Here is a 26,717-nt window from a genome sequence, read left to right on the forward strand (position 1 = left end):
AGAGATATATGCCATGTCGCCAGAGCAGGATCATCCACCAGGCAACCTAGGCAGGTGCTTGGGGACTAGTGGGTGACAAGGGGCCCACCAGCCACCGTATCTGACCTCTCTACTACAGCTTACCAAAAAGGGGGCCACAAATCTACTACCTTGCCAAGGGCCCCATTACGTCTTAATCCATCTCTGCATTTCACAGCCTGGTCTTCATCTTCAGGCTCCATGAAATGCGTAGGTTGAATATCCTGACTCAAATAGGATCAGATTTGGGATCTCTGGTCCAGAATAAAGCCCAAGAATTAGATTATACGATTCCCTCCATAGCTTTCTAACTCCTGTTTGTTGGCAAAGAATTTAAATGTTGTATCATTAACATTTTGTATATTTGTCTTTTTTAGTCTATAACCCTGCAAGACAATAATGGGCTCAATTCACTAAGCTTAAAGGGAAGGTTCAGGGAGGGTGGGTAAAAAATCAAAATCAATTTCCACTTACCTGGGGCTTCCTCCAGCCCGTGGCAGGCAGGAGGTGCCCTCGCCGCCGCTCCGCAGGCTCCCGGTGGTCTCCGGTGGCGCGCCCGACCTGGCCAGGCCGGCTGCCAGGTCGGGCTCTTCTGCGCTCCAAGTCCTGGTACTTCTGCGTCCCACGCCGGCGCTCTGACGTCATCGGACGTCCTCCGGGCTCTATTGCGCATGCGCAGAACTACTGCGCATGCGCAGTAGATCCCGGAGGACGTCCGATGACGTCAGAGCGCCGGCGTGGGACGCAGACGTACCAGGACTTGGAGCGCAGAAGAGCCCGACCTGGCAGCCGGCCTGGCCAGGTCGGGCGCGCCACCGGAGACCACCGGGAGCCTGCGGAGCGGGCGGCGAGGGCACCTCCTGCCTGCCACGGGCTGGAGGAAGCCCCAGGTAAGTGGAAATTGATTTTGATTTTTTACCCACCCTCCCTGAACCTTCCCTTTAAAGAGGAACTCCAGTGAAAATAATTTAATTAAAAAAAGTGCTTCATTTTTACAATAATTATGTATAAATGATTTAGTCAGTGTTTGCTCATTGTAAAATCTTTCCTCTCCCAGATTCACATTCTGACATGTATTACATGGTGACATTGTTACTGTGGGCAGGTTATGTAGCTGTTTCTAGCTGCTCTGGCTGTTACAGACAGCTTTAAACAGCCATTTCCTGTCTGTGAACATTGTTACATTGTGGTAATAACTGTAAAACAGCTCAGAAGAGTTATTAAAGACAGGAGTTAAGCTTAGTGAATTGAGGCCAAATTTATCCTACAAATCTTTTGTTTTTTAAAGAAAAAAATACAATTTCTCTCATCAAAGTAAAGGCAAAAAACAGTAAAGACAAAAACAAATCATTTTTTTTAAATTTCGGACAATTGTGAAACATTGTTGAACCACAGCCTAGTCATTAGTGCCCTGTTAAGCCATGGGGTATAGTCACTGTCTATACTGATAAGTATTCCCTCTACAATAAGCTATGCTTTCAGTTGCTTATGTATTACTGACAAGCGTTTATATTATTACAACTATTTCAGGTTTCATTTCTTCTCTGCTGCTTTGTAACCACAAAGAGGCATATGACTTACAGTATATCTTCAAATGCACATAATGAGAATCAGAATGAAGTTTCACTTTACTTCAGCTTTGAGGCTTCATTGGGTGGTGGTTACAGCATGGTAATGAAGAAGGCAGCCAGTGGAAGGTTAGTGCTCCTTTATTTATATATATATATATATATATATATATATATATATATATATATATATATATATATATATATATATATATATATATATATGTATATATATATATATGTATATATATATATAAATATATAAACACTGTCTATCCCATGACAATGGAAAAAATGTGGCACAGGAACAGTTTATTTGAACATAAAATAAGAAATACTATATAAAAGTAAATAATCTGCTGCATCACTGAGTTTCTGTTTCTGGTTTCTGATTCTGGTTCTGAAGTCTGAAAAAAAAAAAAAACAAAAAAAAACATGACACTGTGACCGATTCTTTATATGCCAATTAAAGAATAAAGAGTATACATTGTCAGTTATTTAGAAACATCATGTTTATATGATCAGATTATATCATGATTTATTGATGCTGTTACATTTTGGTGTATTTGTCAGCTTTTCTGAGCTATGGAAGAGGATTAACCTCCTACTTCCCCCCCCCCCCCCCCCCCACCCGATCATATTATGCTATCTTCACTCCAAACAGTAATGAACAATGATTTATAATAATTTATAAATAATGAACAACAATATACAATAATTTTGCATTTACATTTTTTTAAACACAGCCAATTTGAAAAAAACAAATGGAGCACTTCCTGCCTCTAAGAACCCCCCAACCCCCTGCCCAGCAGAGCCAGTAGAAAATTGGTACCCCTGACTCCTTCCCCTCCGTCCACAAGTGCTGGTTGACACTGGCAGAGCCGCCGTGACTGACGCCTGCAGACATCTAGGATGACCACTGGAACAGCTTAAGGGAGAGTGAGCGTCTTTCTGTGACACCGTGGCAGAGAATGATGTCTGACATGGGGCGTGAGGGGGGGAAGGAGGGAGGGACTTAGAGGCGGAAATACCTCCATTTCTTTTGTTCGAACTGGCCCTGGAAAGGAGGCTGGGATTAAGGCAGGGGGACAGCAAATTGAATGGGAGGCTGACAAGTACAACGGATCAGGGAAACAAAAATGGTGATTGGTCATGTGCACACTTCAGGATCCAGCAGCGCCCTGGGAGAAAATTCGCTCCAGGCGGCGGCCTGGAGTGTCTGTGTCAAGAAACGGCCTTGTGCACTCCTTCTGTACCTCTCTTGGCCTACTTTTGTAATGTTAGCTGTGTTTTACAAACATAGAAATAAGAATACAAAATTATTATAAATCAGTTTTCATTATTTATAAATGATTATAAATCATTGTTTACTATTGTTTGCAATGAAAATAGCAATATGATTAGAACAGCAATAGCACGGTGCCATACGGCAATTCAGTCCAGGACATGTAACTTGGTAGGCAGGGCCGGTTATAGACTTTTTGCTGCCTGAGGCAAACTTGTGAGGATGCGCCACACCCCCTGATTTGGAATGATTGCACAGCACCAGACAATTTACTCTGCTTCGTTTAATGTTCTCACATGACATGCTGCAGCTCAACACAATAGCACACTGGCTTGCTGTGAGTCTGTGAATAAACTAACTGCTCATCCTCAGCCACTCCATTCCTCCTCAGGAAGGATAACACAGTACAAAAATGCTGCCCCTGAAATCTCGGCGCCTGATGCAAATGTTTGACCTTGCTTCATGAGAGAACCGGTCCTTCTGGATGGGAGGCAGCAGCTGCAGCCGGCTGGGACAGGGTGGGGGCATCGCTAAGTGTGCACAACAGCACATTAAACTGAGGTCCTGTAAATATGATTTTTTTTTAAAGTTTATTGTTGTGTTCTACCTCTCTTAAAGTGGACCCAAACCAAACATTTTTTTAATTCAAAATATTTAGTTGCACCACTCTGACACATACAAAGATAAATAAACACTCCTTCAAGCCTATGGGCATTTCAGTGCATGCTTTTCACCCTTCTCTTTGGGCAGCACGGTGGCGTAGTGGTTAGCTCTCTCGCCTTGCAGCGCTGGGTCCCTGGTTCGAATCCCAGCCAGGGCACTATCTGCAAAGAGTTTGTATGTTCTCTCCGTGTCTGCGTGGGTTTCCTCCGGGCACTCCGGTTTCCTCCCACATTCCAAAAACATACGGATAAGTTAATTGGCTCCACCTAAAAAAAATTGGCCCTACACTACAGTACTTACACTACATAATATAGACATATGGCAATGGTAGGGATTAGATTGTGAGCTCCTTTGAGGGACAGTTAGTGACAAGATATATATATATACATTGTACAGCGCTATGTAATATGTCGGCGCTATATAAGTACTAAATAATAATAATAATAATTACTAGGGTTATACAAGCGGCAGCCATTAGCAGTTCCTCCTTTGCCAGACACCTGCTATTTCACCAGTTTGCCGGATTCTGTCCCGGCAATATGAAAGGAAGGGAGGGGTTCCTCCAATAAATGTAAAATATTGTATACTTGTCGTCATCATGTAGCTGAAAAAAGGCTGCTATTTATTATTATTATATTTAGAAAATAGATTTTACTTCTGAAATCTTGTATTTTTAATTTGGGTCCACTGTAACACCAACACACACACACACACACACACACACACACACACACACACACACACACACACACACACACACACACACACACACACACACACACACACACACACACACACACACACACACACACACACACACACACACACACACACACACACACACACACACACACACACACACACACACACACACACACACACACCACCCCCATCTGACACAAGCTTTCTTACCTGGGGTGACAAAAAAGTTAGTAAATGATTTCTCACTGTGCCGCATGCAGAATTTTGGCAGCATTTGCAAAGTGATTCTCATGCTTTTAAACAAGAATCGCAAAACACAATCATGTTTTCCGAGCCTCGTGTGAACCATGTCTTACTCTAGTCTGATTCGCACTCACTATGCAGACATAACTTGTTTAAGTGTCTGTCTACGTTGTATATTGACCTTGATAAATATGATCCATTGTATACAGCATTGTTATGCTTTAGAATTAGGTATTTAAGTATAAGTACCTTTGTCGAATTACAAGAAAACGGATGCCAAAAATGGCTAACATGGCTACCAAGACTAGAAGCTTTCCAGCAAGTATGCTTCCATAAAACTTTAGGCCTGCAAAAAAATAGAAATATGTATTACTCAAGTTCAATTATGTAAATAATATTCATTTTTGCTTATGTAAAGTGACCGCATAGAGTTGTCAAATTCACATAGTTGGGGATAATACAGTTACACAGGCCCAAATGCAATAAGGTTAGGCAAAGTGTAGCATTCCATAGCAACTCATTCTAATTATACTCTCATGGTACCCATACACGGTACAACAAAAACGTTAGATATTCCTGTTTATTCAACCAAAATGATTAATTCGAATAAAAGTTGAAAAGAATCCTTTTTTTCGATCAAGAAAAAGGAACGATTATCCTGTTTTTTGATCAAAAATGTGATTGAACATGTTGGAAATATCTTTATATTCGATCTAATGGAATAATTGAAAGAAATTATCTAATAAAAAATTTGAAAAATTTGTTCCATGTATGGTCACCTTTAGAGGACCGCTTTCGTAAAAAAATTTCAAATTTCAAATGCATGCGTATGAATATGTATAAATGTACACTTGATCCAGAGTAAAGGTGCCAATACATGGTACAATAAAAATATTCAATTTACCCATTTATGTGAAATATGTAAAATAGAAAGAATCACGTTTAACTCAACACTCAAAAGCAGAATTACAACGTTTTCCCCTGTTCCCAACACTGTCTAATAAAGCATTCTGACTGGAAAGCACAATGGAGTGTAATGCATCTGCCTGTAATCAGTTCAACTCTGATGAAAACTGCTATATATGGCCGTTCGTCTTTCTTAGACAGTTGCTATAAATATGCCAACCAGCATATCCCCGCCGCAGCTGCGGCAATGCTCACAGTTTAAGTTCACTCATGCCTCCAGTTCTGTTGGAGGGGAGGCGGAGGAGACGGTCTAGCCCCATAGCAGGCTCTACAGAATCCACATCCTGGCCGATAACTTGTAAGGGTCCTGAGCCGCTGTATTCCAGAAGTCTCCGAGGTTTTGTAACTTTGGGCAGAAAACCTGTTTCGATAGGCACGTCTATCTTTGACAAGCCCTGACGAAGTGTAGGTATGCATATCGAAACGTGTTGGATGTGATTTGACAGAATGGAGTGGTGACGTTATTCCTGGACTTCTGGATTTCTGCAGTAATTTTGTCAGTACAGTATATTCAAAGCAGAACAGAGGAAGACTGTTGAATAATGTTTGTTAAAATAAACAAAACTTGCATAAAACTGGTCTGTAGAGTTTTTCTTTTCTTCAAAAGTGAAGTTTCACTTACTAAGACTAAAAATAAATAAACACCTGGCCATAACTCTTATGTTATTCCCCCACTGCTGTTTTTTTTAGTAGTGCTATGGCCTTCTTTTCACTGGTCCAACAGCTAACAAAGAGGAGGCTAATATTTCGGCACCTCATTGATGTCAAGTGGTCCTACCTTTGCATAAATTCTGTCCTTCTTTGGTTTAGATTTATCTACTTTACTGATTTGTTCAGGTTTGCAAAGCTGCTGCAAGGCCATGTTTTCTGTAATACACATGCCTTAGACCAAGATGCAGTAAGTGGAAGTTCTAACATTTCCAAATGTATTTGTGTTTCAAGACTCTTGTGCGTGGTTCAATATGAACCCCGACCACGCTACTTACTGATCTCTAAATGAAGAACCACTGAATAATCTCTAAGGGAGCAATTGCAATCTGCAATTAATTTCTATAGTTTGAGTACTCTAATGAAATACTGTGAGACTGTACCTTGCTTTGACAGAGCATGGACATTTGTCAGATTTTCTCCTTCACATTGTCTGCCATTTCTTCCTGAAGATAAAAGAGACAATAATATGGCAATAAATAAGCAACATATAATTTGATGTGTGTGATTTGGATATATTAGTGATTACAAACTCACTTTTCTGAAATACTATATTAGGGATCTCTAATATGAGGATCTAAAACATTAATCCATTCTGGTCAGATACAGAAAATAAATATCAGATGGGTCTTCACCTCATTCTATGTCCATTTTTAGAGGAAGAAGACAATTCGCCTTCTAGTGAGTTTTTGGGACAGCGGGAAACCAGAGTTATGAGCCCACATAAAAACAGAGACAGTACGCAAGCTCTTTTGTGGCAGTTTTGTAGCGGGGAGGGTTAAGGCTAGGCATTGGGGGTGGGGTTTTTTGGATAGGCATCAGCGTTGTTTTGCTTTTTCAAGGGTAGGTGTACATGTTTTTGTATTGTTATGTATGGGAGAGAGGGTTGTCTGGGTTAGGAACCAGTGTGTGTGTGTGTGTGTGTGTGTGTGTGTGTGTGTGTGTGTGTGTGTGTGTGTGTGTGTGTGTGTGTGTGTTTGTGTTTGTGTGTGTGTGTGTGTGTGTGTAGGTGTAGGTGTGTGTGTGTGTGTGTGTGTGTGTGTGTAGGGGGGGGGGCAGAGGGGTGGTTAGGGCTAGGCATGGGGGTGGTGGATGGTTAGGCTTCAGTGGAGGGAGGGTTCGGTGTAAGAATAGGGTTAGGTTACATTAGCTGTAGTAAAATATCAGAATTAGCACTGCAAACTAAAATATTGGTTTGTTCTTCTAGCCGCTATTTCTACTGCCCAAATTTCCAGGTGCTCTTTTTGCATGTATGCTTACCATGTATGTACCATGTTTGTTAATCATTTAGGCACTGTGCTGCCCACTGATTTACTGGTTATTATGAACACTATGCATATCCAAAATAAGCACAGCAAACATTAGAAGGGGCAGAAATTACAATCCAGTGATCAATGGGCAGGGCAGCAGTTTTGTGAGGCTGCAATGCTAGTTCTTCACGTGCATGCAAATGCATAGAGTACACATAAGTGCAGCTAAAGCTAACAAAATTTTGGGATGCATTAAAAGGCAAATAAAAACTTGAGATGCTAGCATAATATTGCCCCTGTTTAACTCTCTAGTAAGGCCACATCTGGAATATGGAATTCAGTTCTGGGCACCACATTACAAAAAAGATATTGCAGTTTTAGAGCAGGTGCAGAGACGAGCAACAAAATTTATACGTGGGATGGAAGGTCTCACTTACCAAGAAAGGTTAGATAAACTGGGTTTATTTAGTCTAGAGAAAAGACGCCTTAGAGGGTATCTAATTAACATGTATAAATACATCAGAGGGCAATATAATAGCTTGGCGGATGAGCTTTTTGTCCCTAGGCCTTCTGTGCATGGAGGAAAAACGTTTTAGCCATTTATTTAGGAAAGGGTTTTTTACAGTAAGAGTGATTAAGATGTGGAATGCATTGCCACAGGAAGTCGTTATGGCAAACTCTATACCTGCATTTAAAGGGGGCTTAGATGCTTTCCTTGCGTTGAAAGACATCCATGGCTACAATTACTAGGTAATGCCCAATGATGTTGATCCAGGGATTTTATCTGATTGCCATCTGGAGTCGGGAAGGAATTTTTCCCTTTTGGGGCTAATTGGACCATGCCTTGTAAGGGTTTTTTTTGCCTTCCTCTGGATCAACAGGGATATGTGAGGGAGCAGGCTGGTGTTGTACTTTGTACTTGTTGAACTCGATGGACGTATGTCTTTTTTCAACCAAAATAACTATGTAACTATGTAACATGTAAAAAAAACTAATCATACTGCCATCTTGATACCCTTCTACAAAATGTGTACCTGAAAATGTAATTTACTGGATTACTGCTTAGCATGTTTTGTACGATAACAAAAACAATCTTGTAGTGTCCATACACAGAACAGACACACCAGATGATCTGTCATAATGATACACAGAACAATTTAAACAGATGATATGTCTTAAAGAGAACCCGAGGTGGGTTTGAAGACTGTTATCTGCATACAGAGGCTGGATCTGCCTATACAGCCTAGCCTCTGTTGCTATGCCAAACCCCCCTAAGGTCCCCCTGCACTCTGCAATACCTCATAAATCATAGCCTCGCTGTCGACACACAGCGTGTCGCATCGTGTCGCATCGGGCTGTGTTTATCTCTATAGTGTCAGTCTGCTGCTCTCCCTCGCCTCCTGCAGAACTCCGGTCCCCGCCTGCCTCCCTTCCCTCCCCGCTGATTAGAGGGAAGGGACGGGGGCAGGGACCGGAGCTCTGCAGGAGGCGGGGGAGCAGTCGAGACTGACACTACAGATGTAAACACAGTACGCACAGCGTGGCTGTGATCTATGTCTGATTGCAGAGTGCAGAGGTACATTAGGGGGGTTTGGAATACCGTAAAAGGAAGAAAAAGAGGGGAATTTTGGAGTGGCACTCCCTGCAAAATGAGCTTCCGCGTATGCGTAGTAGAAAGCAGAAAAACCTCACCACATCATCTAGGTTACCTGTGTCTTGCTGCCTGGATGTGTGCTCTACGGAGAAGACAGACCACTATGCAGAGATATCACTGAAGAAAAAGAAAGGAAATCCGGGCACCTTCCATCCAATTGTCATTTATTGCAGACCAAAGCAGACATCCATGGGTTACCACAACCAAAAATACCTCGTGTGAGTGGTCTACAGGGTGATGATCGGTGGAGGTGCGGGAGCCAGGGCACTAAGTGGATCCGGCGACGGCCGTTTCGCGTCTAAACAGACGCTTGGTCACGCTGCGTACCACTGTCAAAGGTGCACTGCAGACATCCGGTTTTACCACGGGGTGAAATCCCGCCTCTTCCGGGTGCTGTAGGCGCCTGTGTGATTGGAGAGGGAGAACGCAGGGGGCGGGCAGGCATGCGTACTGGACTAAGACTACAGATCCCATAATGCCAAGCGGATAAGTTCCGCCCAGCAGTCAACATGCGCAGCTGTCCTGCGCACTGGGACCACAGTCCACAGCGCCCGCGCTACCAAGAGCGACGACACGCCCACCGAGTCTGTAAACTCCGTCACTAGGCGTCCGGTAACCATGGCAACAAGTGTCGTGGTTATTTTGACCAGGCTGCATCTGTTTTAGGGGAGATGTGCACTACTATCTCTCCTGTCTATATAATGGGTCCAGTATGCTTACGTTGGGAGGCATCAATCCAGCCAATCCCAACCGTCACCAGTAACGCATCTTACCCACCCCAAACGATCACCTTAAGTGTTAAAGTGACATAGTGACAATTAAAACTGGCAAATCTAAGAGACAGTTCTCACAATTACCTGGACATATCTTATGTTACAACAGCTTTAGAATCATCAAGAGAATAAACACTATTATTGCATAAAAGGGTAAGGCACTTAAAAATCATTAGTAGCTGCAAACTTAACAGGTATCCCCCCTCAAAGTAAATTAAAGATATCAGACAATTCAACAGACAAGATACTAAACAGCCCCCAAAGATGCATATATCAGGAAACCTCCCCACTTGCAGAAGATTAAGGGTCCAGCATGCAAGCTAATTCAATTTTGTCGTTTAGGCCTCCTGGGCCCAAAGCCCCAGTCTGTAAAATGATACGTGTTTCTCTTCTGAGGAGTAACAGGTCCCTGTTTCCTCCTCTAGTTGGAACCTCTACTTTCTCCAATACCGCAAAAGTTAACCCTTTACTGGACTTCCCGTGTTCATCACGCATATGTGTCACTAACTTGGTACAGCTCTTTCCTGCTTTGATGGTACTCACATGCTCCCCTACCCGTGTCTTAATAGATCTTGTAGTCTGTCCAATGTAAAATTTTTTACACGGACAGAATAGCACATAAACAACATACTCTGACTGACATGTAAAAAAACCCCGCATTTTAAACTCCACACCCCCTACTAGAATACATCTTGAAGTGATCATTTTAGGACAATATTTACAGTGGCCACATTTGTAATTACCTATCGGAACATGTCGGTCCAACCATGTTGTGGTTCTAGGTGTTACAAATTCACTTCTTGTTAGTATATTGGCTAGGGTAGGTGCTCTCCTAAAAACCACTCGTGGGGGCCCACCCAGTTTTTGGGACAACTCAGGATCTTGTTGGATTATCTCCCAATGTTTATAGATGCATTCCCTAATTTTCATGGCCATGGGGGTATAATCAAAGGTAAATATCATCCTTTCTTTCGCATTCCTCCTCTTGTCCTCTTTCTTCCCTTCCAAAAGTGAACCCCTTTCTTTTAGTTGGGCTTTGCGTCTAGCTTTCATCAACAATTGCATATCATATCCTCTTTTTCTAAATCTATTAGTCAGGTCATTTGCTTGATCATCAAAAGCTTTCTGCGAACAGTTATTTCTTCTCAAGCGCAAATACTGGCCATAAGGAATCGCCTCCACCACATGTTTAGGGTGGAAACTCTTAGCGTGGAGGACAGAATTGGTCGCAGTTGGCTTACGATAGCCCTCACTGATCAGTCTACCTTTCTCCACCTTGAGTCTGAGGTCCAGAAAGACCACCTCCTCACCAACCATTTCCGAGGTAAATTGCATATTGATAGTGTTGATGTTCAAATAATCAAGAAACCCAATGAATTGAGCGTCTGAGCCAGACCACACCACCAGGACGTCGTCCACGTACCTGGACCATCGTCTGATGTACCCTCGGAATGGATTTGTATCCGAGTGTACCGCAGACTCCTCCCACGCCCCCAGGAAAAGGTTCGCAAAGGAGCACGCCACTGGGGTCCCCATAGCCGTCCCCGAGACCTGTTGGTACCAATGGCCGTCAAACATAAACGCATTATGTTCAAGTATAAATTGGAGGCACTGACAAATATAGTCAATGTATTCGTCCTCTTTATTTGTGCGTTGTAAATACCGCCTGACGGCAAGCACCCCCAGATCCTGGGGAATCCTACTATACAGACTGACCACATCAATAGTGGCCAGTCTATCTCCCGGGACCCAAGTGGTGCGCTCCACCATCTGCAGCACCTCAAGGGTGTCCCTCAAGTAAGAGGGCACCCCTCTCAAAAGGGGGCGCAGGAGATGGTCCAGGTACCTGGACAATCTCTCAGTGAGAGACCCACAGCCAGAGACTATGGGACGTCCCGGCGGTGCGTCCATTGATTTGTGCAACTTCGGAATGTGGTACCAGACTGGTCTCCTAGGGAATGCCGGAAGCAAATCCCCAGCCAATCTGTTGGGGAGGAACCCCCCTTCGACCCCTCTGCGCAGGAGGGTTTGTAATCTCGATTGGTATCGGAGGGTCGGGTCACAAGGGAGCTTACGGTAGGTGGACTCATCATTCAACTGCCTTTCGGCCTCTATTTTATATTGGTGACTTGTCATAATCACCAAATTTCCACCTTTATCAGCATTCCTTATGACCAGTCCCTCCTGCCGTTTTAACCAATTCAAGGCCCTTCTTTCCTCATTACTCAAGTTCGGTATGGCCTTTTCATAAATCTGCGCTCTCAAATCTGTCAGTACCCTATTGAAAAAATGGTCTATGCTGGACCCCGGACTAACAGGGAAGGGCTGTACCGACCTGCATGCTCTATAAGAGTGTGTATCTCCCAGAGACAACAAATCTGTTCCTATTAGACTTGGCCAATCTAATTGGCCCCCCTCCTCCCACAATTCAGCAAGTATATTAATCATCTCCTCATCCTTTGGGTCCCACCGTGCCAGAGGACTAAAGCCTAGGCTACTGGTGTGGTAACCCTGTGTCATCTGAGGAGGGGAGGTACAAACACCCTCCATGGGCTGACTAGATGCCTCAGGGGTAAACCCCAGCAAACTAGTCTCACTGCCCGTTGTCATAGGGTGTGGCTGTAAAAGGGATGGTTCTGAGGTACTCAGCACTTGTTGTTCTGTACCATAAAATTTTTGACATATGACCAATTTCCGTACAGATTTATATAAATCAATGGTGAACGACACAAAGTCAAACTCCTGAATTGGACTGAAACTCAGTCCTCGGTTCAATAGGGAAATGCATGCCTGTGGGATCTCAGTTCCTGATAAATTCACCACCTGGGGGGTATTGTCCTGCGTTTCAATCGCTATAATGTTGCTTTCCTTTTCTTTTTGACTTGTTTGATGTCCTTGATCCCCTCCCAATGCACTGTTTTGGATGTCCCTTCCATGCTTGCTTCTCCTTCCTCGTCTGACTCTTGCTCTAAAGGGATCTGTTCCTCTACACATGTTCTGTCAGATGGATCTCTTCTACCTTGCTTTTTTGGGGGTTTGGGATTCTTTTTAGACTTTTTCTTTTTTAATACTTTCTTGGGCTGTTTATCTTGTTCTGGATCACTGTCAGATCCTGAATCAGTAGTCCAGTATCCTCGGCTTCTCGGATTCTTAGGAAAGGGGGCGGGGTTCCAATTGAATATTCTACCTTTTTCAAAATCTTCCTGATCTCTGAAGAATTCCCGTGTCGCATCGGGCTGTGTTTATCTCTATAGTGTCAGTCTGCTGCTCTCCCTCGCCTCCTGCAGAACTCCGGTCCCCGCCTGCCTCCCTTCCCTCCCCGCTGATTAGAGGGAAGGGACGGGGGCAGGGACCGGAGCTCTGCAGGAGGCGGGGGAGCAGTCGAGACTGACACTACAGATGTAAACACAGTACGCACAGCGTGGCTGTGATCTATGTCTGATTGCAGAGTGCAGAGGTACATTAGGGGGGTTTGGAATACCAACAGAGGCTGGGCTGTATAGGCAGATCCAGCCTCTGTATGCAGATAACCTTCTTCAAACACATATCGGGTTCTCTTTAATGATAAATTAAAGCCCTAGTTCAGGCTTAGAGGGTGTGGTACCAATGGAGTCCGAGGACCTTTCAAAGGAGACAAAAAAAGAGACAGGGACACCAGGCCCACATGATAATGTAGCATGTCAGGTGTATGGGACACTTTACAACAGTATGTGCAGAATACTCACAAGAATAGGTTGCAACACCAGCAACCACAGTGTAACGGCTGGTGAGGAAAGCCCATCCTCACTCGGGTTCTTCAGTCTTCAACAATGTAGGTTGCTCTCCAGGAAAAGAGGTGTAAGGGTTCCAAGGAACCAACATGCATGGCCAACACCCCGAGCTGAGGGGGGTTGGTGTGGGATATTACAGAGAGGGAGGAGGCGCTCCAGGATGTGATGTGTGAAAGTGATAATGTAAGCTGGATAAAACATAAATAAATAGGCTTACCTCTAAAAGAAAGGGGTAGCCCAAATAAAGTAATAACGTTTTTAATAGAAACCAGACACTTGAATCATTCAAGTGTCTGGTTTCTATAAAAAAAAAAATATTACTTTATTTAGGTTATCCCCTTCTTTTAGAGGTAAGCCTATTTATTAGTTTTATCCAGCTTACATTATCACTTTCACACATCACATCTTGGGGTGCCTCCTCCCTCCCACTAGTTCAGGCTTGTCTTGCATCATCTATTTTTATTGCCTGGCGTGTTAAGTTTGCAAAACTGATTTTCTGTGCCAATGTCAGATGCAGATGGGTTAGGCTGAATAGCAGTTTGTGAACTTTCCACCTGTCCTATCATTCTTCAGCTTAGAGCAACGATCTGGGTGTCAGCAGGACAGGAGGTGAGGAAGGACAAATGTCTCCTAAAGGCACACCACAGCAACTGCAGTCTGACAAAGATTCTAAACCTTGCCTGCTCTATGTATCTAGCCCTCCCTAGTAAATCTGGGTACCAAAAAAAACAGCTATTATGTACAATAACAACTTGGCTATGTTGTATAAGCAATGTATTCATCATTCATATATTTTACTTTTGGATAAAAGCAAAGCTTACCTTCTGTTGGTAAGAAGATTTCAGAACTTTTTGGTGATAGGATCTCCTGTCCTAATATTGTAACAAAGACACGACAGGAATAGCATCCATCAAAAGACTGTGTGAGGAAGAATCGATTCCCAGTACCCTGGTTGTTCGATTGTATTTCTCCATCATTTCTGTATAAACGATATCCAAGCACTGGTAAAGATTGAGTATTCCGTATGTCACATGTTAGTTCTGCTTCTCCACTTTGGTTTTGATAGCCATTGGCATAGCGCAACCGTGGAGTCGGAAGCGGCTCTGCAAAACAAATATATGGAGGATGTTAGAGCAGTTCCACATTCAGACAAGCTAATCCAGCCTTTTCTTATGTCACTGCATGTTTACTGATCTTTACACACGGGGCTCGATCAATGAGATGCTATTTAGTGGCTGGATAGTGTAATAGTTAAGGGCTCTGCCTCTGACACAGGTGAACCTGGGTTTGAATCTCAGCTCTGCTTGTTCAGTAAGCCAGCACCTATTAAAGCGGACCCAAACCAAACATTTTTTTAATTCAAAATATTTAGTTGTACCACTCTGACACATACAAAGATAAATAAACACTCCTTCAAGCCTATGAGCATTTCAGTGCATGTTTTTCACCCTTCTCTTTTCATAACTAGGGTTATACAGGTGGCAGCCATTACTTCTGAGCTTAGTAGGAGGTTTTAGATCATGGGTGTGTTTGTCATCAGCTACCCTCCCTCACAGGAGCGTCGTCTATGTGAAATCTCACACAAGCTGAGATCACCTCCCCTGTGACATCATCAGAAGCAGCCTGTGTTTTGTTTTTGTTTTTTTTATCCTCCACTAGTTTCTTGGAAAAATCCCGGCAATATGAAAGGAAGGGAGGGGTTCCTCCAATAAGTGTAAAATATTGTATGTTTGTCATCATTCAGCTGAAAAAAGTGGCTATTTATCATTATAATTTAGAAAATAGATTTTATTTCTGAAATCTTGTATTTTTAGTCTGGGTCCATTTTAAGTAGAAGACCTTCAGTAAGACTCCCTAACACGGCTACTGCCTACTGAGCAGTGATGTAGCAATAGGGGTTGCAAAGGTTTCAACTGCACTAGAGCCCTTGGGCCAGAGGGGCCCTGTAAGGCCCTCCATCAACTGCAGTATTAACTCTTTATTGGTCCTGTGCTTGTAATGATCACTTCTATAAATGCTCTGAATTATGATAATCATTAACAAGCGGTTCACCATCTCCTTCTTGCACCGCTGACACTGCGTTGTCCTTGGCAGGTTCTGGTGCGCCGTATCAATTGTTATGTATACAGTGCTTGGGGGAACCCCATGTGAAACTCGCACCGGGCCCCATAGCTCCTTAGCTACGCCACTGCTACTGAGAGACCCCTAGTGGCTGCAGCTCTGGTGCTTTGAGTCTGCCAGGAGAAAAGCGTGATATAAACGTTCTGTGTTTTGTCTTGTATTTTTTCTTTCTGACCTTCATGCAAATTTAAAGTAAACTGCATGCAGCTTGGAAGTCGGCCAGTCAAAATCTGCAGCAACTGTATTGGATTTTCCCAAATCCAAACTGCATGTGATTTGCATTACATTTGCAGTGATGGCCCAAACAGTTTGCCAGGAGAATAATTTCCTGATAACTTCCGCTGTTTGCCGTTCACATTTATTATGAACTTTTTGTTAGTTTACATTCGCATTTAGCATTAAAGTTAATGGCTGCCAACTTTAATGGTTAACACCAAATTCATTTGAAACACCAAATTTGCAGGGTATGTTATGGGTATATATAAATGCAGTAAAATGACAGATAATGTATAAAGATGTACAAAAATGTATTTTTTTATATGTTCAGAGTGTGGGAAATCCCCCCCCCCCCCCAAAAAATGACATGGGGTCCTCCCTCCGAGCTTCTTTAATCTCTTGTCCAGGGGCGTAACAATCGCGCCTGCAAGGGATGCAGCCGTGGTTGTCTGATCAAGTTTTTTTGGTCTGCAGATAAAAGACAGACTGCCTATGTCTGTGGCAGTATAATGAATGGCAGTCTCCCTTTGCCAGTTGGAGTGAGATTTTTCAATTTGCTTGAGCGCTCTTTTAACTGATAAACTAAGAGGCTGAAAATGTATTGATTTTCCTAGGACCTTGTCTTAATCTGGCTGACATGTGCCAGATTAAGACAAAGAGTACTGCCATTACTTTGCGACTGAATCAAACGCCACTAGCGATGCATTCCTGACCTGGCACCAATAAAGCTAAATATTCCACCCTGTGCAATCAGACAGAATTCAATAGATCGGGTACCGTTTGTGTAACCGATTTCAAGCCGATTCGATCAAAGTGATCAAATTTGCTGTATATTGATGGGAAAAAGAACGACTAGTGTTTGGCCATCATAAGCGTTATCCCCATTACGGTGAACAAGCGCTAGCAGCGGGAAACGGACGTCCGCAGGGGGACATAGACCTGGCGCCCACTCTTCCACATTGCATCTGACCCATACTGACTGTAAGTGTTTTAACATTACCTTTTGAATAAACAATCCTAATTGCAGTGCTGGCTTCATCTCATCTCTCCTTTCCATACAAGACTGCTCTCTGTTATACAGCCTGTGCACGCTTTCTAAGGGACTCACATCCTTACAGTCTAGAGCTAAGTGGAGTCGAGTCCAGTCTCCTGCTGCAACTTTGAAGAGTGCTGGAATTCCACTTTTCTTGTTTTGAAGTAATCTAGAGGTTTGTTTGTTTTGGCTAGGTATGTATCAGTCACTCCATATCAGCTGCTTATAATTTCATAACTGTACACTTTAGTTCATACAGCTACAACTAACAGAGGCTAAAATAAAAAGGCTGTTGCTTTATTTGTTTGATTTTAGGATTGTATTTTCTATATACTATTTTGCATACCTGATTGTTTACTTAACTGATGTTTACTCTTCACTTCAGAACCCCACTGTCATGACTGTAGTGAAGCTTCAACCAGTATGTACTGTTTATCTTCACTTTCAATAAAGATGTTTGATAGCAAAAAAAAAAAAAAAAAAAGCTGCATGTAGCTTTTTGTATTTTGATATTTTCTACAATGCTTGAATCACAATGGACAGACCAACTGAATACCGCCAGGTATTAACAGTCTTCAAGCAATCCTGAAGTGAAAAAAAACTGATGGTTGATTTCCCAAAAATATTTTATGAATTATCTGTCCTTATTGGAAGGATTCCCTAGCAAGTAGTAAAATGTATGCATGCAGAGAGTGCTTGTACATTTTACCCGCATTTACACAAAGTACGTAATGGGTATTGCACAAGTATGGCAACTTGCATTATGTACACAACTCACAGGATGCTTGTAAAGGAATTATGGTATCTGTTCCTATCTGTTTATCTCATGCGTTAACTCACCTTATAGTTGAGGATTTTTAACGACCTACAGTGTGGAAATAAAAAAGAATATCACCCACCTAGTTCTATGAAGGACTGGGTACATACACATGTTTAGCTCATTATGGCACGTCACTTCAGGTACCCTTTAAGGTTTTTCTTTTTGTTTTGATAAGTTGTAACTCCAATTACAGTTGGTCCCTTTGGAACTTCACATCCTAAAGTTGACCTAAAGTATGCATGTGTCTCTGCCTCTTTAATAATAAAATGTGTCGCTTCACTTTAACAAGTGAGAGTGCCTAATGTACTCTGCACTAACCCCGTCTTTGCCAGCACCCATCTGAAGCCACGCCCCTGAGTGAAAATCGCCATCAACAGTTTCTGACAGTGCTGTGGTATCAGTGCCATGTCATTGACGCTGATTTATGGGTCCAGATCACCACGTCCTTCTGCACTTGGAAAACAGATATGGAGCCATAAATCAGCGTCTGTCACACGTCACTCATAACATACCAGGGAAGGCAGTGAGTATGAACTATGAAGAGCTGTGTGCTAGCCTAATAACAGAGCACACACGGCTATAGACCAATGCTGTTCTGATGCATTCTCTGCAGGCTATTGGAAACTGCCTTAGGTGGTTTCACTCATGGGGTGTGGCTTAAGACAGAAGTGGGCGCTGATAGAGACACTAGGTACTCACAGTACGGTGGCGTACTGGTTAGCAGTCTCGCCTTGTAGCACTGGGTCCCCAGTATGAATTCCAACCAGGGCACTCTCTGGAAGGAGTTTGTATGTTTCCTCTCACATCCCAAAAACATGTAGATAAGTTAATTGGCTTCCCCCTACATATGCCCTAGACTATGATACATACACTACACGATACACACATAGGCTCCCTGCACACTGCAAATCCGTTTTGCGATTCCGATTTTCCCCGAATACAATCAACAGTAAAACAAAGAAAAAATGCAGCATGCAGTAACGATTAAAAATCAGAATCAGATGTAAAAAACGATTAGGAATCGGAATCGCATGTAGTGTCCAGGTAGTCATAGACATATGACTATGGTAGAGCTTACATTGTGAGCCCCTCTGAGGGACAGTTAAGGGACAAGACATTATACTCTGTACAGCGCTGCAGAAGATGTCATCGCTATATAAATACTAAATAATAATAAAATTGACTGATTGGAAACTCAATGTCTCCTTGCTGGGTAGGGAAGATATTGTTAAAAGGATAACGGGGGAATTAAAGGAATACTTCAGGCTTAATGCCACTGCAGATGTATCTCCTGTAAGTGTTTGGGAGGCACATAAGTGTGTGATTCGGGGAATACTAATACAGGAGGGAAGTAGAATTAAAAAAGAAAGAGAAAAAGAAATGGAGGAATGTCTACAAAGAATAATTAATATGGAAAAGGAACATAAGAAAACCTTAACTCATGAAATTAGAGGGAAATTGATGGCAGAGAGGGAGAAATTAAAATCAATGATGTTTACAAAGGCAAGATATGCTGCCCATAGATGTAAAAGACATTTTTATCAATACGGGGATAAAGCGGGTAAGATGCTGGCCAGGGCCCTAAGAGACCAACAAACAGCAAATTATATCCCATATATTTGTGATCCCAGAGGGGTGAAACATTACAAAAATGAAGAACAGGCGGCTTTATTTAAAGGGTACTATGAGAAATTATATCACCTACAGAAAATAAAAGTAAAGGAAAATGAGGTTGCTCAATATTTGGCTAATTGTGGGATGGGGAAAATAACTAAAGAAGAGATGGAAAGGATGGAGGCTCCAATTACTGGGCGCGAACTGCAAAAAGCTATGCAGAGTATGGCCAGAGGGAAAGCACCCGGCCCAGATGGCTATGGAATTGAGTATTTTGAGAAATTTTTCTCAAAACTTGAACCTCACTGGGTGTCAACTTTAAATGCAATGGTAGGAAAAAAAGGAGAACAGAGAGGGTGGGGGAGACAATCTCTGGAATCACATATAGCGGTCATACATAAACAGGGCAAGGATCCATCTCAGTGTATGAACTACAGGCCAATATCATTATTAAATGTAGATCTGAAGATATATGCGAAAATTTTAGCAACTAGAATGTCGCCTTGGCTGCATGAAATAATACACCCAGACCAGGTGGGGTTTGTCCCTTTCAGGGAGGCACGGGACAATACTATGAGAACATTGGACTTGGTGCAATGGGCGGGGGCCTCGGCTGACCCTGTCATGCTGTTATCGACGGATGCTGAGAAGGCATTTGACAGGGTCGGCTGGGGGTATATGAGAGCGGTGCTACAGTATGTTGGCCTGGGGGAAAACATGAGGACATGGATCCTTGCCCTGTATGGGGAATTGTCAGCTAGAGTAAGAGTCAACGGTATACTATCTGACCCCCTGGCGATATATAATGGTACACGACAGGGATGCCCACTATCACCAATGATATTTGCATTAATGTTGGAACCGTTCCTGTGTTCTGTTAGAAACAATCCCGATATCTTAGGATTTAAAATAGGACAAAAGGAACATCTAGTGGCAGCATTTGCTGATGATTTGCTGTTTTACTTGCGGAGTCCACACATTTCCTTACCAAACTTAATGATGGAGTTTGAGAAATATGGAGAGCTCTCGAATTTTAAGATTAATTGGGAAAAATGCCAGGCCATGGGGCTTAATATGACGCAAACGGATATAGAGAAGATAAAAGTTAACTTTAGATTTCGATGGGTAGAAGAGGCCATTACGTATTTGGGGATAAATGTACCAGGGGATATTCAAAAAACCTACCAATTAAACTATTGCCCAATTTTGGCTAAATTAAAAAAGGATCTATTAAAATGGAGAAAGATTAGGGTTTCAATGATAGGTAGGATTAATATCCTAAAGATGAATGTTATTCCAAGGCTTTTATATATATTTCAAACGGTGCCAATCCCAGTACCCATGAAGTATTTTGAACAGCTTAGAAGGGAGTTTACCCGCTTCATATGGAAGGATAAACCCTCGAGACAAAAATTCTCTAAATTAACGCAACCAAAAAATAGGGGGGGACTAGCTGTCCCAGACCCATATCTATATTATAGTGCGGCGGTCCTGACAAGGGCCGCGGATTGGCATCGGGGCGGGTCGGTGAAATTATGGGTAGATATTGAACAGAATATGATGGAAATCCCGTTATATAATGTGTTATGGCTTACCTGGCCCTATAAGAGTAAACATCCAGCAAGTATACTAGTGAACCAGACACTTAAGATATTTAGCAAACATCGGGACAAGAAATCTCTCTCGCCAGCCCCGTCCCCTCTCATGCCAATTCTGGATAATCCAGAATTTAAGCTGGGATGCCAGAAAAAAGAGAATGGTGAATTAAGAAGAGGGAAGGGGATAAGAGCTAGGAACCTAGTGAAGGGGGAGGAATGGAAATCTGTGAAAGAAATAGGGGAAGAATATGGGGAATCAGCTATTAAGTGGTGGAACCTAATGCAATTTCAATACTTTGTACAATCTAAAGGAAGGAAGGAAGATTTCTCCCGAGAGCTCTCAGGGTTTGAGAAAATGTGTGACTCCGATTTTGGGACTAAGAAGGCCCTAACAAGAATATATAGAGAACTACTGGGTTGCGAAGATGTAACTAACCAATTTAGGCAAGAATGGCAGGAGGACTTGAAGTATTCCTTTACAGATGTTCAATGGGGGAGGATAATAGAATTGTCATATAGATCATCGATCTCAGCAAGGATCCATGAGTCTGGGTATAAGATACTCACTAGATGGTATCTTACACCTGTTAAATTAAAGAGGATGTATAGAGACACTGATGGGATGTGCTGGAGGTGTGGGGAGAAAGAGGGTACATTCTTTCATATCTTCTGGAGCTGCTCAAGGATAAGAGGGTATTGGGAGGAGGTAAAAAATTATATTAGTAAAATAACAGAGGAGAGACCTATAGATGACCCAGCCTTTTATCTCTTACATTTTAATGAAATGAGCGTAAATAAATATAGGAAGACTTTGTGCTTAGAGATGAGCCGAAATTTTCGAAATTTCGAACTGCTTTTATTACGAATGCGAAATTTAACATTACGACCCAAATTCGTAATTTCGTAATTAATTTTCAAATCGTAATTTACAATTTCGTAATCGAAATTTCACTCCCGTAATGACGAATTTCGTGTCTCCAACCGAAATTTTACTGTTTCAGGTTTGTAAGGGTTTCTATCTCTCTAGATGTCTAAAATGAATAGCACAGCCAGCCAGCTCCTCCTCCTCCTCCTCCTCCTCCTCCTCCTCCTCCTCCTCCTCCTCCTCCTCCTCCTCCTCTCTCTCTCTCTCTCTCTCTCTCTCTCTCTCTCTCTCTCTCTCTCTCTCTCTCTCTCTCTCGAGATCTGTAGTACTTCAAAACCATACTCACATTCATGACATGTCCAGGGATCAAACCCAGGCCAACCACATGGAAGACAGCTATGCTCACCACCATACCACCAAACACACACTAAATAGACTGCTAACCTAAATCTTACTTGTAGACAGTCATATGAGACACATGCTGGGTGCAGGGCTTTGTGATTGGACCATGCGATAGAGTGAGGTGCAAAAATGAAATCATGCCTAGCAGAGGATGGTTTCACAGTGCTAAATGCTAGGCTGGCTGTGGTGCAATTGGTTAGTGTGTCTGGCTGGTAACAGCAAGGTTACAGGTTCAATTCCATCCAGGCATGTCTTTTCCTTTTGCGTTCAACAGTTGTCCAAACAGAGCCAACAGAGCCCCAGATAGCCATGTAGAGTTAGGTCACAGCTAGCCTGGCTGTGGTGCAATTGGTTAGTGCGTCTGGCTGGTAACAGCAAGGTTACAGGTTCGATTCCATCCAGGCATGTCTTTTCCTTTTGCGTTCAACAGTTGTCCAAACAGAGCCAACAGAGCCCCAGATAGCCATGTAGAGTTAGGTCACAGCTAGCCTGGCTGTGGTGCAATTGGTTAGTGCGTCTGGCTGGTAACAGCAAGGTTACAGGTTCGATTCCATCCAGGCATGTCTTTTCCTTTTGCGTTCAACAGTTGTCCAAACAGAGCCAACAGAGCCCCAGATAGCCATGTAGAGTTAGGTCACAGCTAGCCTGGCTGTGGTGCAATTGGTTAGTGCGTCTGGCTGGTAACAGCAAGGTTACAGGTTCGATTCCATCCAGGCATGTCTTTTCCTTTTGCGTTCAACAGTTGTCCAAACAGAGCCAACAGAGCCCCAGATAGCCATGTAGAGTTAGGTCACAGCTAGCCTGGCTGTGGTGCAATTGGTTAGTGCGTCTGGCTGGTAACAGCAAGGTTACAGGTTCGATTCCATCCAGGCATGTCTTTTCCTTTTGCGTTCAACAGTTGTCCAAACAGAGCCAACAGAGCCCCAGATAGCCATGTAGAGTTAGGTCACAGCTAGCCTGGCTGTGGTGCAATTGGTTAGTGTGTCTGGCTGGTAACAGCAAGGTTTGATTCCATCCAGGCATGTCTTTTCCTTTTGCGTGCGCGCGCTGCGCCATTGAACCCCATGGGGTATTTTGCGTGCGTAAAACTTTACGCATGCAAAACTTTGTGCTCGGTGTTTGGACAACTGTTGAACTCAAAAGGAAAAGACATGCCTGGATGGAATCGAACCTGTAACCTTGCTGTTACCAGCCAGACACACTAACCAATTGCACCACAGCCAGGCTAGCTGTGACCTAACTCTACATGGCTATCTGGGGCTCTGTTGGCTCTGTTTGGACAACTGTTGAACGCAAAAGGAAAAGACATGCCTGGATGGAATCGAACCTGTAACCTTGCTGTTACCAGCCAGACGCACTAACCAATTGCACCACAGCCAGCCTAGCATTTAGCATTGTGAAACCATCCTCTGCTAGGCATGATTTCATTTTTGCACCTCACTCTATCGCATGGTCCATGGTCCAATCACAAAGCCCTGCACCCAGCATGTGTCTCATATGACTGTCTACAAGTAAGATTTAGGTTAGCAGTCTATTTAGTGTGTGTTTGGTGGTATGGTGGTGAGCATAGCTGTCTTCCATGTGGTTGGCCTGGGTTTGATCCCTGGACATGTCATGAATGTGAGTATGGTTTTGAAATACTACAGATCTCTGGGGAGAGAGAGAGAGAGAGAGAGAGAGAGAGAGAGAGAGAGAGAGAGAGAGAGAGAGAGAGAGAGAGGAGGAGGAGGAGGAGGAGGAGGAGGAGGAGGAGGAGGAGGAGGAGGAGGAGGAGGAGGAGGAGGAGGAGGAGGAGGAGGAGGAGGAGGAGGAGGCTGGCTGTGCTATTCATTTTAGGCATCTAGAGGGATAGAAACCCTTACAAACCTGAAACAGTAAAATTTCGGTTGGAGACACGAAATTCGTCATTACGGGAGTGAAATTTCGATTACGAAGGCATCTAGAGGGATAGAAACCTTTGCAAACTTTAAAATACTAAATTTCGTAATCGTAATTACGAAAATTTGCGTAATGTGCGAAAATTACGAAATTTCGATTACTGCTAAAATCGTAATTGTAGTAATTTCGCGAAATTTCGGAAATTCGTAATTAGGTCATTACGCTCATCCCTATGCTGTCATTTGATAAATGCAGCTAGGATATTGATCGGGAGACATTGGAAATCTTATCAGACTCCTCGGGTTGTTGAGTGGCTCCAGGAGATACACTATATCCAGCGTATGGAGAGTTTGACCTACTCAATAAATAAGAAAGAGGAACAATTTAGATTGATATGGGAGAAATGGGAAAGGTTTAGTGAAACTTCGGAGTATGGACAAGTAATGGGGTATTTGTGACTACGGATGTTGGACAGTAAATTGATCAAGCTATTTAAAAGATTATGATGGTAAAGATAAGAATGACACAGGATGGAAGTAAAAGAGAAGAGAAGGGAAGTAAGTGTGAAAGAGGGTATGTAAGTAGAATGAATGGAAGAGACAATAGGAGATGTTTGAACGACCACAGCAGATGGGAAAAAAAAAAAAAAAAAAGGGAAGGAAAAAAAGAAAAAAAAAGAAAAAGAGGGGTCAGAAATGAACAGTAAAACTAGTTTCTAGGGAGAGAGGCCTTGTTAGAATAGGTGGATGAAATAATAAGTAAATGCGATTTGTACTGTGGAGTTTGTTTTTATTTTGATGTATAACAAGTTCACCCTGTTGTGGGGTATGACTGATATATAGTGAATGTGATTTGTATTGTTATTATATATAAAAAAAATTTTTTCTAAAAATAAAGAATTTAAAAAAAATAAATAATAAAATTGACACTTTTTTAAATGAAAAAGGCAAGGACAAATGTACACTAAGGTCACATTCACAGTGGGACGTTGTGGGTTAATGCGACGTTAAAGTCGCAACGTGTCTGCGTTAAGAGGTAACGCACTGCAAGCAGTGAGTTTCCACAATGCAACATTTTCAACGCAACCTTAACATCGCACTGTGAATGGCAGATAGGATTAGCATTGCAGTGCGGTAAGCTGTGGTATAAGACTTTATAACGCGCAAGCATAACACGTCCCACTGTGAATGCAACCTCAAGGTCCTCCTTAATACTGACATTTTAAGAAGGTGTTTGTATGTGATAGTATAGAACATTGAGTGATCTGCGAAGGAAAAACCCTTTAGTTATAAAATATAGTGTATCCGTTTATTTTACCTCTAACAATGATACTTTCTTCTCCGGTAGGAATAGAATAGACCATTTCTCCTGACACATCAACTCTATATCCACAGGAATAGTTTCCTTCATCACTTATCTGTATTTTTGAAAGGTTTAGAACTCCAAAGTCATCCGCCTTAAAGTTTTCTCTTCCATTTTGATAAATGGTGACTCCAGATGGATGCTGCCAAGGTGGAACAATACATCTTAATAGCGCTGACTCATCTCTTATGAAGACATTTCTCTGTGGTTGTACTCTCAGTGATGCTACAGGCAGTGGATCTGGGAAAGTAACCATTACATATGGAATCAAACCAATCACTTCATTTCAGAATATCATTGTTATTATTATTATTATTATAAACAACGTCTTTGTACTCGTATTTCTTGTCCATTTATTTTACCTATAACAATGATATTTTCTTCTCTGCTAGGATCAGACTGGACCATTTCTCCTGACACTTCAACTCCGTATCCACAGGAATACTTTCCTTCATCACTTATTTGTACTTTTGTAAGGTTTAGAACTCCAAAGTCATCCGCCTTAAAGTTTTGTCTTCCATTTTGATAAATGGTGATTCCAGATAGACGCTGTCCAGTTGGAACAATGCATCGTAATAGTACTGATTGATCTCTCGTGAAGACATTTCTCTGTGGTTGTACTCTCAGTGATGCAGCAGGCAGTGGATCTGGGAAAGAAATCGTTACATATCACTTCCTCTCAGAATTTGTTGATTATCATTAACTTTTTAGTTTGTGGTTTATTTATTTATTTTTGTGGGGTTATATGTCATAGAGATGGCCCAAACCTCCGATTTTCGGTTCGTGAACTTCCGCAAAAAGTTCGGTTCCCGCGAACTTTCGCGAACTGCAATAGACTTCAATGGGGAGGCGAACTTGGAAAACTAGAAAAAATTATGCTGGCCACAGAAGTGATGGAAAAGATGTTTCAAGGGGTCTAACATCTGAGTTTTTGCATGAATGAGTGGGATAGACGCCAAAAGTCCTGGGGAAAAATCTGGATTTGACGCAAAGCAGCGTTTTATGGGCAGAAATCACATTGGGCCTGATTCACAAAGCGGTGCTAACAGTTAGCACGCTGGTGAAAAGCCCTTTATCACGCCTAAACTCAGTTTAGGTGTGATAAGTTTAGGTGTGATAAGTTTAGGCATGATAAGTTTAGGTGTGATAAGTTTAGGCGTGATAAGTTTAGGCACCAACTGGGTTAGCACCGCAGTGCACAGCTGATC

General features: G+C 42.6%; 1 protein-coding gene across 2 annotated transcripts in view; it reads right to left on the reverse strand.

The window, feature by feature from the left end:
* Positions 1–1,862: 1,862 nt before the first annotated feature.
* The window catches only part of LOC137554635 (basement membrane proteoglycan-like), a 67,837-nt gene continuing 42,982 nt past the window's right edge, over positions 1,863–26,717 (reverse strand). Inside the window, exons 5-10 of one of the 2 annotated variants that reach the window (XM_068271511.1) lie at positions 25,872–26,156; positions 25,465–25,749; positions 14,422–14,703; positions 6,537–6,599; positions 4,729–4,825; positions 1,863–1,993 (exon numbers count right to left, since the gene is read on the reverse strand). In XM_068271511.1, the coding sequence (XP_068127612.1) occupies positions 1,951–1,993; positions 4,729–4,825; positions 6,537–6,599; positions 14,422–14,703; positions 25,465–25,749; positions 25,872–26,156 (1,055 nt within the window). In that variant the 3' untranslated portion in view covers positions 1,863–1,950. The remainder of the gene's footprint in view (positions 1,994–4,728; positions 4,826–6,536; positions 6,600–14,421; positions 14,704–25,464; positions 25,750–25,871; positions 26,157–26,717) is intronic. The other variant, XM_068271512.1, reaches the window with a different exon arrangement.

The sequence above is a fragment of the Hyperolius riggenbachi genome, chromosome 1 (assembly GCF_040937935.1).
Source record: "Hyperolius riggenbachi isolate aHypRig1 chromosome 1, aHypRig1.pri, whole genome shotgun sequence".
NCBI classification, from domain to species: Eukaryota; Metazoa; Chordata; class Amphibia; order Anura; family Hyperoliidae; genus Hyperolius; species Hyperolius riggenbachi.